The sequence below is a fragment of the Aricia agestis genome, chromosome 8 (genome assembly GCF_905147365.1).
Source record: "Aricia agestis chromosome 8, ilAriAges1.1, whole genome shotgun sequence".
In the NCBI taxonomy this organism is placed as follows: domain Eukaryota; kingdom Metazoa; phylum Arthropoda; class Insecta; order Lepidoptera; family Lycaenidae; genus Aricia; species Aricia agestis.
In genome coordinates, this window is record NC_056413.1 from 12,489,203 (window position 1) to 12,501,888 (window position 12,686).

Below are 12,686 nucleotides of genomic sequence, written 5' to 3' on the forward strand. Positions count from 1 at the left end.
CTTACATACATACAGAGCAAGTTAAATAAAAGCTTTTAAAAATTTGCTCACAATGAGCTGTATACTACGCAACATTTTAATGGATGTTTTCAGCAGTAAAATGACTCTATCTTGGTAGTACCATTATAGATTTGTTTTGTTATTAACCGCGAATATGGTCGGGTGCTACCATCTAGTTGGGATCCAGTGATAAACAAACTAAAGCACAAATCTAAGACACCTCAGCTTCAAGACACTGTGAGTTCGTTCTGCGTAGATCGGAACGCAAACAAAAATTGATGAATCTTCGGGTAGTTGAAGAATTTCCGTGACCACGGCCGCTGTTTACAGCGGCCTGCTTTAGCAGCCGAAACGTCGGGATTAATAAAAGTGCTCCACGACTAAATCCCTAAAGTGTTTAAACCTTATACTTAATATCTTTTTTTTTATGTCTATCGACGCTTCACACCACGTCAGTCTGGCCCCGTGGTAAGTACCTGAAGGACTTGTGTTACAGGTACCAGACAACGGATATATATTTAATACTTTTTATACTATACATATATTTAAGATTTTTATTATATCATACACGTATTTAATACACATCCAGGAACTTTGAAAAACTTTTTGTTCCGTTGGCGGGATTCGAACCCGCGACCCCCGGCTTGAGCTACCAACGCGCTCACCACTAAGCCACAGAGGTCGTTTTTATTCAAATCAGAAATAAAATTCGACCGGGACATTGCCGCTCGCGTTTATCGCCATTAAAGTTAATTCCACGTACGTCATACAAATATATAATTATTTTATTAAAAAAAAAATTGCATGGTTCGATAGTACTACTTATATCTAAGGTAAATCGTTCTGCTGCGGGAAAACAACCACTATAATGTCATGTTGTATAGCTTTGTCCACACTGTGCCTTTTTTTGTTCATCAAGGGCATGCGTTATAGCGCAATCAACATCGCACGTGAGGCATGCCCGTATTCAATTATTGAATATGCCAAACGAAAGTTGAATAAAAAGATGATGACGAAAATTGACGATGAAATTGCATAGTGTGGACATAGCTTATAAGGGACACGTATACGCATTACACACCCTGAACTATTATGACTTAGTTTTGTTACACCCTGTATATGCATCCATGCTCTTATGAATTAATAATTCAATCAAACAGAACCTTGTTTTCTGCTTTGTAATCTTATCTACATTTAGTTTATACCGTTTCGTGTATTATTGTACACTGGAGAGATGTAAAATATTTAATGTTTAGTAAAAAGTACTACCACAGCAAAAATATTAGGTCATTATATCAAACATGTTATGATGATACAAGCGTCATTTATATAATGAGAGCGACATTTTTAGTGAGGGGATGCGAGGCAATTTGGTGCGGACCGCCATTAGAGATGTGGCCCACCTGCGGCACGTAGTATTACGTGACACCGTGACAACACCGGCCAGATCGAATGTAAACATAATCCCGCCATCTTTTATGTCACGGTATTTAATGTCAAATGGCGCCGGATTGGTGAAATCCTGGCAATATTTTCGTTGATTAAGGCTCAATTGACACCGGAACAGAGGCGAAGCGAGCAGTTTCAGTGTCATATGATTTTAAACTTTATCTTCATTATTGTAATACATAGTATCGCTTGAGAAATCACCGCCGCCGGCGGCCGCAAGAGGCCACGAGCAGCCACGAGCGTCCACGGGCGGCCGTAGACGCTCGTGGCCGCTTGCCAATGCGAAACTTGTGCCCTATACTTGACATATGCTGGCAGCTATAGTTCCTATACATTCCCTTTTAAAGGTACCTAAAAAGTGGAATCAGTACGTTAGCTGGGTTAACCCATGATTGGGTCATAACAAGCGATTACAAAAATGTACAGATCATGCATCGCGATTTATAGATGGTCGATATTAAGCGATTGTGTCCTAACTCCTAACCTACAAAAATTTTTTTTTGTTGAATTTTCTAAATGATCTGAAGAACATGACTGCATTCATAACTCAATTTTTTGTGGGCTAGGACACGAATGCTTAACAGCGTGTTATATACGTGGGAGAGCCATGCTTCGGCACGAATGGGCCGGCTCGACCGGATAAATACCACGTTCTCACAGAAAACCGGCGTGAAACAGCGCTTGCGCTGTGTTTCGCCGAGTGAGTGAGTTTACCGGAGGCCCAATCCCCTAACCCCTACCCTATTCCCTTCCCTACCCCCAACTTTTCCCTTCCCTTCCCTACCCCCAACTTTTCCCTTCCCTTCCCTACCCTCCCCTATTACCCTATTCCCTCTTAAAAGGCCGGCAACGCACTTGCAGCTCTTCTGATGCTGCGAGTGTCCATGGGCGACGGAAGTTGCTTTCCATCAGGTGACCCGTTTGCTCGTTTGCCCCCTTATTTCATAAAAAAAAACAGCGTATAAATAATTATGCTATTCTCTGCTTCACAATCATGGTCATCTATCCATGACGTATATTAAAACTAGTATGGTTCTATTAATTTATGGTAATTCAACTTTGTGACAGAAAATTATGCAAGCCTGTATTTAAGTTATTGATATAGGCATCATACTGTCATACATGCTCAAAGATTCTCCTTATTAATATTATATAACGGTGCATGGGGCTTACTCTTCATTAATTGAGAGTGAGCTAATGAATATATTAATATCACAAAGTCTTATAATATTAAAGCCTTCTACGCTCGTCTTCTAATCACTTTTCCGCGGAAAATGTGTAATTATAATATTATCCGGCTGTTTCAGACTATAACATTTGATATTCGTAAGAGTTGATAATTATAAATGGTGTTTTAATTACAGCGAATATTTCAAACAAAACATAATATATAAATATCCAATTTTATATATTTGAAATAAGGCTTTGCCTGCTACTCTTTTCTGTTCCTGTTTTTAATACGAAGTACTATCTTTCACAAAACTAATATTTTTTTCTTTAAAAAAAAATATCTTTAAATAACTACGAGTATAAATAAATTATGATAAGCAAAACTTAGAAAAACGTTTTATAATGTGGACCACGTCTTCTCTACATGGAGCTTTGCCGGTGAAAAATGTAATGGCTTTGTCAAGTGTCAACGTCGTATGCTTCACTTTAAAAGATGTTTATGAGAAATATGCATTTTATTTACCAACTAAACTACAAATTGATAAAAAATATTCCATAATATTATGTAATAGGAATAGTGTATCAATGGTGAAAAAATTACCTAAATCGGTTCAAAAGTTTTGCGTGATGTATTGACTAACATAAATACAAACAGTTCCGTTTCATACATAATATAAATTCCATTATATTTTACAGAATTATAACAACCGACCGGCCTTACGGTACGTAAAACATAATACAAATGTGGTACACAGTCTACATCTCTAATTAATTAATAGTTTAATGCATGATAATCACGGTTCGTATGTTAAAATGTTTGATGTGGTTAAATTAGGCTGGTTTCATACCAACGTCGCGAATCGCGATATACGGACGGAACGGACAATAGATAGTGTAGATAGAGTAGATCTAAGTAAGATCGCGCGTTGCGCCTAGCAGGAGCTAGACCGAAAAAATTGTAACGACACTTTTTTAATTAGTACCTGCATGGCAGGGACAGAGGGCGTTGATAGTATTCCTGTGCGTCAACTAGTAGGCGGTTTTTGAGAATAAACAGCGATACGTTGTTAGTATTCCTGGGATTATTAGATTAGCTGGTACCGACTTCAAAGTAATGAAGATTATAATATTATGTACAGAAATACCTAGTTGAGATTTAGACGAATTCTAAAAAAGGTACTATTAAAGAGTAAAAATTACAAATAATACTTTTTAGTTCATATTATTATTGTTTTTACCTTGGAAGTCGGTTTCAATGTTTTGTTAAAAATATTAATTATAAAACTATAAAAGAATATTCGCGTTCTTATAATATCTACTGAAAACTCCAAAGGTCACTAATTTATTGTTATTTAGAAGTGCAAATACTATTTTGCTGTTGTATGCTATGCTATTTTGCTGTAAAATGCCAATCATAATCATAATAAAATAATAATATTATAATGTAAGATTTCGCTCTATCGTTTTTCAGTGGCGGCAGTCGGCGGTGTAAAATTGTCTAACAGGTGAACAATATAACGTTAATGAGCGAACATAACCGTAAAGAACCGTAGCCAACCGAAACCGTAAACAACGCAGCAACCGTACCGTAAATTGTTTACGCGTGTCGTTTGAGACAACGCCGACGCTAATGTGGAAGAAAACGCCGAAGTATTGTTGTTTTACGAGTTTGCTCGTGAACCATGGTTGTTACTAAACAATGAATTTGAAGTGTACATACACTTCAACTTCATTGTTTAGTAACTTAACGAGTACTTAAGTACTTACGTAACTTTGAAGAGTAGTAACAACCAATCAAGTTTAAATGAGTGTCTTTTCAAAATGTCTTATTTACTCGTTAATATTTTTTTCGTATTTTTTTTGGTATTGTTATAATACGAAGGGACTAAATTAGCTGAATGTGATATGACAGCGAAGGTGGCTTACTGACCTTCTACGGTAAGTAAATTTAGGCAATTCGCAAAGCATTTGTGGCATGTTCTAGAATCTACTAGATTCTAGAACATGCCACAAATGTCCATGTCCAAAAAGTTTCGCCACCTGAACACAATATAGGCTAGATTCTAGCCTATATTACCACAACCTTTTGTGTTCAGGTGGCGCACCTTTCGATACTCCCAAAAATCAATAGATGATCATCGAATATTCTCATACAAGACTAGAAGCAATACGACTTCGTATTTCAAAGGCTTTCATCGCTTGTTGCAGTAGCTACAGTAATTGACGTCGAGAACGATCAGACAGTCTGTCTGTCCGTCCCGTAGCCCCGGGCCGCGGCCCACATACTTACATAACGAGGAACCTCTCGCGCGAGTGTGGAAATGAACGTTGACCTTATAATTCCGCAGATATAAGAAACTTATAGACAGATGCAAAAATTATAATGTTAGATCTTGTAACGGAACACAAGGTAGGATTACGCGTTATGGAAACGTTTCTTGTTATTTTTCTTAATGTCGCAATATTATTTAATTTTTTATTAGGCTTAATTTGTTAAAATTAGGCCTTAGTTTGTGAAATAACGTTTTAAATAAAATATGGATTAATCATTAGAAGAATGTATAATAAATGTAATACTGCATTATGTAAAATATCGTTAAAGTGTCGTGAAATGGGCCGTTCATTTTGTTTTATTATCATTTTCGTTGGTAATGAACTGGGGAAATTATTCATGAATTTACCGAGGACGCCATTAACATGATATTGCTTGGTCTGAGGAAATCACTTTGTTTATTATAATTAGAGGTCAAGTTATATTGGACATGGTATTATATAAGCCACATTAATTAATTAATGTAAATTGATTTCTGACCCTTATATTTCTTTATTCTTATTAAGAGATAAGAATGAAGAAATATAAGAGTTAGATCGAAATTTGTAAGAAATAATTACAATATTCAAAGAAATCAGCTATCTCATCTCGAAAGGACAAAAATAATTAAATTTACTAATAGCAAAGACTTCTATTTAATTAAATAGAATTCTTTGACTAATAGGTACTGAGTTACTGCATATTTTGTCATATAAGCAACTAAATATAACTTATAATGATGTTTTCTTTAGTAACATGTTTTTAATTTTTAAAATTAAAAAAAAAAACATAAAATATATTTTAACCATGGCTTGTCCGGGAGATTTAAAGATCTATAAATTACGTAGGTACATGCAAGTACTATGATCTTAGAACATGTGAACAGGTTACGCTCGTGAGTCGTGACGCGCCAGTAAGTAGCACGAAAGTAAGCCAGCTACTGACCTAAGCAACACATGGGTAGTAAAGTTATGAAATTATCATGATCCTATTAGCTATGTCCACACTATGCAGTCGGTATGTCCACACTATGCACTTTCATCTTCAATTTTCGTCATCTTCCTTCATTAAAATTTTAAATTCAATAATTAAATGCGTCAACAAACGCAACGCCAACATTGTCATGCGAAAGTTTTGGATATGGTCAGAAGGCATGCGTCGCGGGCATGCCTCACGCATGCCCTTGATGAACAAAAAAAGGCACAGTGTAGACATAGCTATTCTACAATTTAATTAAACTTTGTCCTATAGAAATGGTTTGTCTTCAGCTTTCTTAAATATTGTATCACAGCAGGAACGAGTAGGACTGCTGTTTATTTTACCAGTCTTTCTTCACAATAGTTACGTAGATTATGAAGCAATGACATGCGTACTTCGAGCAACCTATGTGTACTTTGTCCTTTTATGTTCGCAACAGACGGCTCAATGTTTTATATGTCTAATCTCATACATCTTTGATTTCCAACTTCGTTATCAAATACGACCTGATGAAAGGCCTCTTTATATTATATCTACTAACAGATATGTAGACGTTTAAATAATCGATACTGTACTATCAGAGAAGTTGAATATCTACACTACTATTATAAAGAGGAAAGATTTGATTGTCTGTTTGTCTTGAATAGGCTCCGAAACTACTGGACCGATTTGAAAGATTCTTTTACCATTGGAATCCTACGTTAATTCTGCTGAATATAGGCTAAATTTTATTTTGGAAAAAAATAGGGTTCCGTAAGATATTTGGGATTTTCGGACGCAAGGTGTAAAAAATCAACCAGAAATGTTACTTTTTTCGCGTACGCTGCCTAAACTATAAAAGATAGAACCATAAAATGTTCTGAGTAATTGTAGATCTTTTAAATATCTACAAAAAAGTCCGCGACACACTATCTATGTTGAGTGAGGCACAATAACCATTTTTTTTATTAAAAAATCTTGAAATGTTTTTGGACTACATTTAAATGCCTTTATTTTACTCATGGCATTAATTCTTATCAAAATAAATTATTTAAAAATCAATGTCCACCCGTGCGAAGCCGGGGCGGGCCGATAGTAATATTATATAGACTTAAAGGTGGCCATTACACGGGACAATTATCGTAACGATTTATCTCCTCGATGTTAAAATCGAACGACAAATTGTACGTGTGTACTGTGTAGCAATATCGCAAACGATTTTACGTTCATAAGGTCGATTGGACGATTTTCTTGACGATCGATCGAAACGACAAATTGTCCCGTGTATGGGCACCTTTATGCACTACACGAACTATATCTCAATTGTAATCGTAACAGGAGTTACTAAACTTACAGTTTACTAAACTAAAACAAAACAGTAGCATAAAAAACTCACTTTTAGAAGCCCAGAGTTTCCCAGCTCTGAGCGCAGTCACATACTGCCGGACATCATTCTCGCAGGTCTGCGGGAGGCTGTGGTTAGCGCTGATGAAGTCCAGCCAGTCGTGGTGGTCCAGGATGCCCCTCAGCCAGGTCATCCTCGAGCCCCCCTCCCCCACTGTCGAGTTCACCTTGCCACTCACTGCACTGACCAACACTAGTAATGTCACCACATACATCTTGATACTCATTGTCGACATTGTTCGGACTGTATTGCAAGAGATCACGCGGATCTCATCTGAAACAAGGAGAAAGAACATTAAGACGCAATGCAGACGAAGGGGCGGTGCGGGCCGGACAGTTTCGCCGCGATTGATAGCACAATGGGAATCCTATATTACTAACGCACACGGTGGGCAAAAAGACCGCGCCGCAGGTGCCCGGCGGGCGCTGGCGGCGCATGTAAACGGCTGCCCGTCGTGGATCACACAAACCAGTTAGCATGCAGTAACGCAGACGGCGTGTGCTTTGTGTACGCGGCGCGGGCAGCCGCAGACATCGACGGGCGTACGCAGCGAAGTTGACCGGCCCGCCCCGCCCCGTCGTCTGCAAAGCGCCTAATATGCAGCTGGTATAAAACAAAAAAACCCTCTTACATATTATACCTAGTATGGTTGCTGCATACATCTCAAACGACAGTCTATCTGCCTATTACCTTTTCATGTTTAAACCGCCCAACCTATTTTTATAACAATGGACTATGGATATAATTTGAGTCCGAGAAAAGACATCAACCGTAAATAAAAGTTTTACGCAACAAAAAATTAGGCAAACAAAATGTCAAGCCGAAAAGGTTTCCTCATAGTTCTTAAAGTTTCAAAGTTCTACAAGCATACTTGGACTGATATCAAGCCTACTGAATAATTCTCACAAAACATCATATTATAATAAACTAGAAAAGTGAGCAAATACCAAATAACTGGCGTTCATAAGATTGCATACAATAAGCCTTTGTCGCAAAACAAATAATGTTTTGTCCAGATCTTCATATAAAACTAACAGCAACTTATTAAGATTTTCTTTTATTGCAAAAGAAAATTGCCTCTACTATCACGTTATACAAAAGAACACTGAACAAATGGAAACATATTATTGTTGCTAAATTCTTGTTATAGCAGTTTTGTTTTGAATGAACGTTAAATATTATCTAAACAATAGGCTACTTGACCTATATTCAATTTCATTGAACAAATACATATTTCTGCTAGAACTTGGCCTAGGAAACCGTATTTCACCCTTATCATTAAATAAAAGCTTATGATTGAAAATATGTTATATAAAGTCGATTTGAAAATATGATTCTATGAATAACTACTATAGGATTTGTACTGACGAAAACGCTTTTGCGGTACTTCCGATTTGGATGTGACGTCATCGTACTCGTAATTTAATATCTTTTATTTATCGCGCTCGTTATATGTAAGTTTATTTGTACATAAATAATAAGAATAAGCCTAGAAGGATTTGTAAAATATATTTTCTGGAATAATTAAAATAAAACATCAGTTTTATATATTATCTCCATTTATTGTAGACGGGAAATGAAATGGCCAAAACATTTCTCCAAAAGTTTTCAACATTACAAATGATTTCTCATTTCTTATTTAATTCTTTTATAATTTTCGGGCACCTTTAGCATATAAAAAATACATTTAGCATATAAAAAATGTTCAATAAAAAAAGTCTAAAATACAAAACGTATGACGTCACACTATGGCGGACAGTGTTTTCGGCGCCGTTTATAAGGCATATTTTTCAATCAAAATTTTTATGGGTTTCTACTGTATAAAATATTAAAAAATTTGTTTATTTTGTAAAAATGAATGAGTATGAAGCGATTAGCATGAAGAAAAAAATTAGGTCAAGTAGCCTTTTACTCCAGTTGAAAATGTTCATATTTTTTGGTATGTAAATATTTTGCAGTGAATCTTTGTACAGGAACCTAGGTAATTACTATCTTAAGCTGAATAATAACTCAAATATGGAAAATGATCTTGGTATTACGTTGGTATCGCGATGGCACCCGGACTCGATACAAAAACGCACCTAAATAATAATTTTTAAAACCTAACGTGCAGCCTGAGCTAGACTTTTTTCCTGATCTGAATACCACCTACATGTCTATCCCTTAGGCCGTAGCCCGTAATTAGGTCATGCATAATTTGCCGTAGGCCAAACTAGATGTGACTTTATTACACACTAGTGATGCAACGGATCTCTGTTTCTGTTTCCGCAAGTGCGGAAGTTCCGCGCTTTTTTCAACATCCGTTTCTGCTTCTGTTTCCGCAACTTTCATAACGGAGATTTAAACGGAAGTTTACAACCGACGGCGGCCAAATCACTTTTTATAAAATATAACTTGCCACTACTAAATTTTGAATATTAATAAAAATATTATGTTCAGTTGCAAAGTTGTAATATTGTTTTCTATAATAGATTTCTAATATATCTATTTTAATCTAGATTTGGTGTATTTGATACTTAATCTATACTAATATTATAATTGGGAAGAGTTTGTTTGTTTGTTTGAACGCTAATCTCAGGAACTACTGGTCCGATTTGAAAAATTATTTTACTGTTGGATAGCCCATTTATCGAGGAAGGCTTATAGGCTATATTTTATCACGCTAAGTATAATAAGAGTGAATAAATAGAGGAAAATGTGAAAAAACGGGGGAAACTATATGAAAGGGCCTATTTGAACGCGCTAATCTCAGGAACTGCTTATCCGATTTAAAAATTCTTTGAATGTTAGATAGCCCATTCATCGAGGTAGGCTTATAAGCTATATTTTATCACGCTAAAACTAATAAGAGCGAAGAAATAGATGAAAATGTGGAAAAAACGGGGGAAATTATATGGAATTGCTTATTATATTATGAACTACTGGAGCAATTTTTATGTTATTTGGCAAACATGAAGAATAGACCACGTGAAGGGAAATAGGCAATTTTTTGCTGCAAAATGTACGGTTGCGTGAAATTCCTAAATTACGCAAGCGAAGCCGCGCGAAACATCTATATATTATAATAAAATCGTAGGAAAGTCAATTCTGTATATTGAATATTTTTGTACAATAAATAATACTTGGGATGTGATCTACTATGCTAACGCGGACGAAGTCGCGGGCAACAGCTAGTAAAGAATATATATTTTGTACATTTTTTTTTCATATTATTTACACTTCCGTTTCTGCATCCGTTTCCGTTTCTGCAAAAATTTACTTTTGACATCTGTTTCCGTTTCTGGTTCCGCTAAGGCACTTCCGTTGCATCACTATTACACACCGTAGGCTTATGAATAAATCGGATAGCCCAGATGAAATAATTTATCTTATATATAAAATTCTCGTGTCACAATGTTAGGCCGCGTACTCCTCCGAAACGGTTTTACTGATTTTAAGCAAATTTTATATATGCATATTCAGTAGGTCTGAGAATCGGCTACTGGGTATTGTTAGGTGCATTTGTTGTATAAATAATAGTAAATTATTACAACTCGTTTGTGCGACGGGATAGCGATGGACATAGCCAGTCACTTCAATAAAATAATACGGGCGAAATACTTTATATTATGGCAAAAAAACGTTTGCCGGGACAACTAGTAGCATATGATTAGTTGTGGAACATAATATTATATTTTTAATAAATGTTAATTTATATTAATTTTGTGTAAACCTTTCTTGGATCATTCCATTGGAGTATTGAAATGATTTTTTTTTATGATGTACTAATTAGTGTATTCTATACGCTGGGCAACATTATTATTTTCTTTCCTTTACATTTTTACATCTTTTCTATCCTTTGAATGTTTAACCACAGATTACTAAATACCAGTAAATAGTAACTACGTATGTTTAACATTGTTTAAAAATATAAATTAAAACTTTACTTTATGCCTTTAAATCAATGTTAAAGCGAGGCATCGGTGGCTCACAGATGCGTTTATAATTTAATGTGAGCGCGGCACTCCAGCGTCGAGATTGGCGAACTTCCCCACTAATTAGCTTAAGTATTTCTCTTTGTTTCTTTGATCTACACAACTTTAAGTGCAGCTAGCTGCTAGCAGGAACTTATAATGACTTAACTTTGTGAAAGTCAAGAAATTGATTAGCTTTGTCCACACTGTGCCTTTTTCTGTTCGTCAAGGGCATGCGTTATAGCGCAGTCAACAGCGAACGTGAGGCATGCCTGCGACGCCCTCTGACCATATCCAAAACTTCAAAAATGATAATATTGGCGTTGCGTTCCTTGACGCATTTAATTATTGAATGCACCAATATGAAAGTTGACGACGAAAATTGAAGATGAAAGTGCACAATGTGGACATAGCTAATAAGCATCATCAGACTTTAAAGGTAAATAACTGTATACGTAGATTCGATTCTTATTTTTTTTTTATGAAATAAGGGGGCAAACGAGCAAACGGGTCACCTGATGGAAAGCAACTTCCGTCGCCCATGGACACTCGCAGCATCAAAAGAGCTGCAAGTGCGTTGCCGGCCTTTTTAGAGGGAATAGGGTAATAGGGGAGGGTAGGGAAGGGAAGAGAAAGGAATAGTTGAGGGTAGGGAAGGGAATAGGGTAGGGGTTAGGGGATTGGGTCTCCGGTAAACTCACTCACTCCGCGAAACACAGCGCAAGCGCTGTTTCACGCCGGTTTTCTGTGAGACTACACTAGTAAGGAGGCTTGTATACTACTTGTATAATGTATATTACTTGTTCTCTACATTTTTTTTACTTAATTGCGTATAACGTTTTGAATATTTCATATAAATCCGCAATGGTCCGTAAAGAACGCCATTACCTAAACCGTATTTAATATTTATTTATTAAATACAGTGTTGGGTAATATTGTTGGTAATAAAGCCCGCGATGGTGTCTTAATAGCGGATAAGCGGTGTTGGTTTCATGAAGGTAATGTTTCATTTTAATGAGCCTTTATATTAAAATATCTTGTATTTGCTTCAACTGGCATAGTAAGAAAATTGAAAATGTTTATTCATTTTGTTGCTATGTTATAGTCCCTGTTCCTCTCATATAAAGAAGAGTTTTTTGAACATGTGTGAAAAAGTGTTTGTATTTTAATTATTTATTGTGAACTAGCGACCCGCCCCGGCGTCACACGGGTATAAAATATATGCCACTGAAAAGATGTTTAAAATCGATAGCCTATGATCCTTCACGTGGTCTACTTCTTATCTGTGCCAAATAACATAGAAATTGCTCCAGTAGTTCGCGAGATAAGCCCTTTCAAATAATTTCCCCCGTTTTTCCACATTCTCCTATTAGTCTTAGCGTGATAAAATACAGCTTATAGCCTTCCTCAATAAATGGGCTATATAACAATTAACACTGAA

General features: G+C 36.1%; 1 protein-coding gene across 1 annotated transcript in view; it reads right to left on the reverse strand.

The window, feature by feature from the left end:
* LOC121729999 (nose resistant to fluoxetine protein 6-like) overlaps positions 1–12,686 on the reverse strand; it is a 132,175-nt gene that overhangs the window by 98,674 nt on the left and 20,815 nt on the right. Inside the window, exon 2 of the mRNA XM_042118792.1 lies at positions 7,284–7,565. Coding sequence (XP_041974726.1) covers positions 7,284–7,527 — 244 coding nt within the window. The 5' untranslated portion in view covers positions 7,528–7,565. The remainder of the gene's footprint in view (positions 1–7,283; positions 7,566–12,686) is intronic.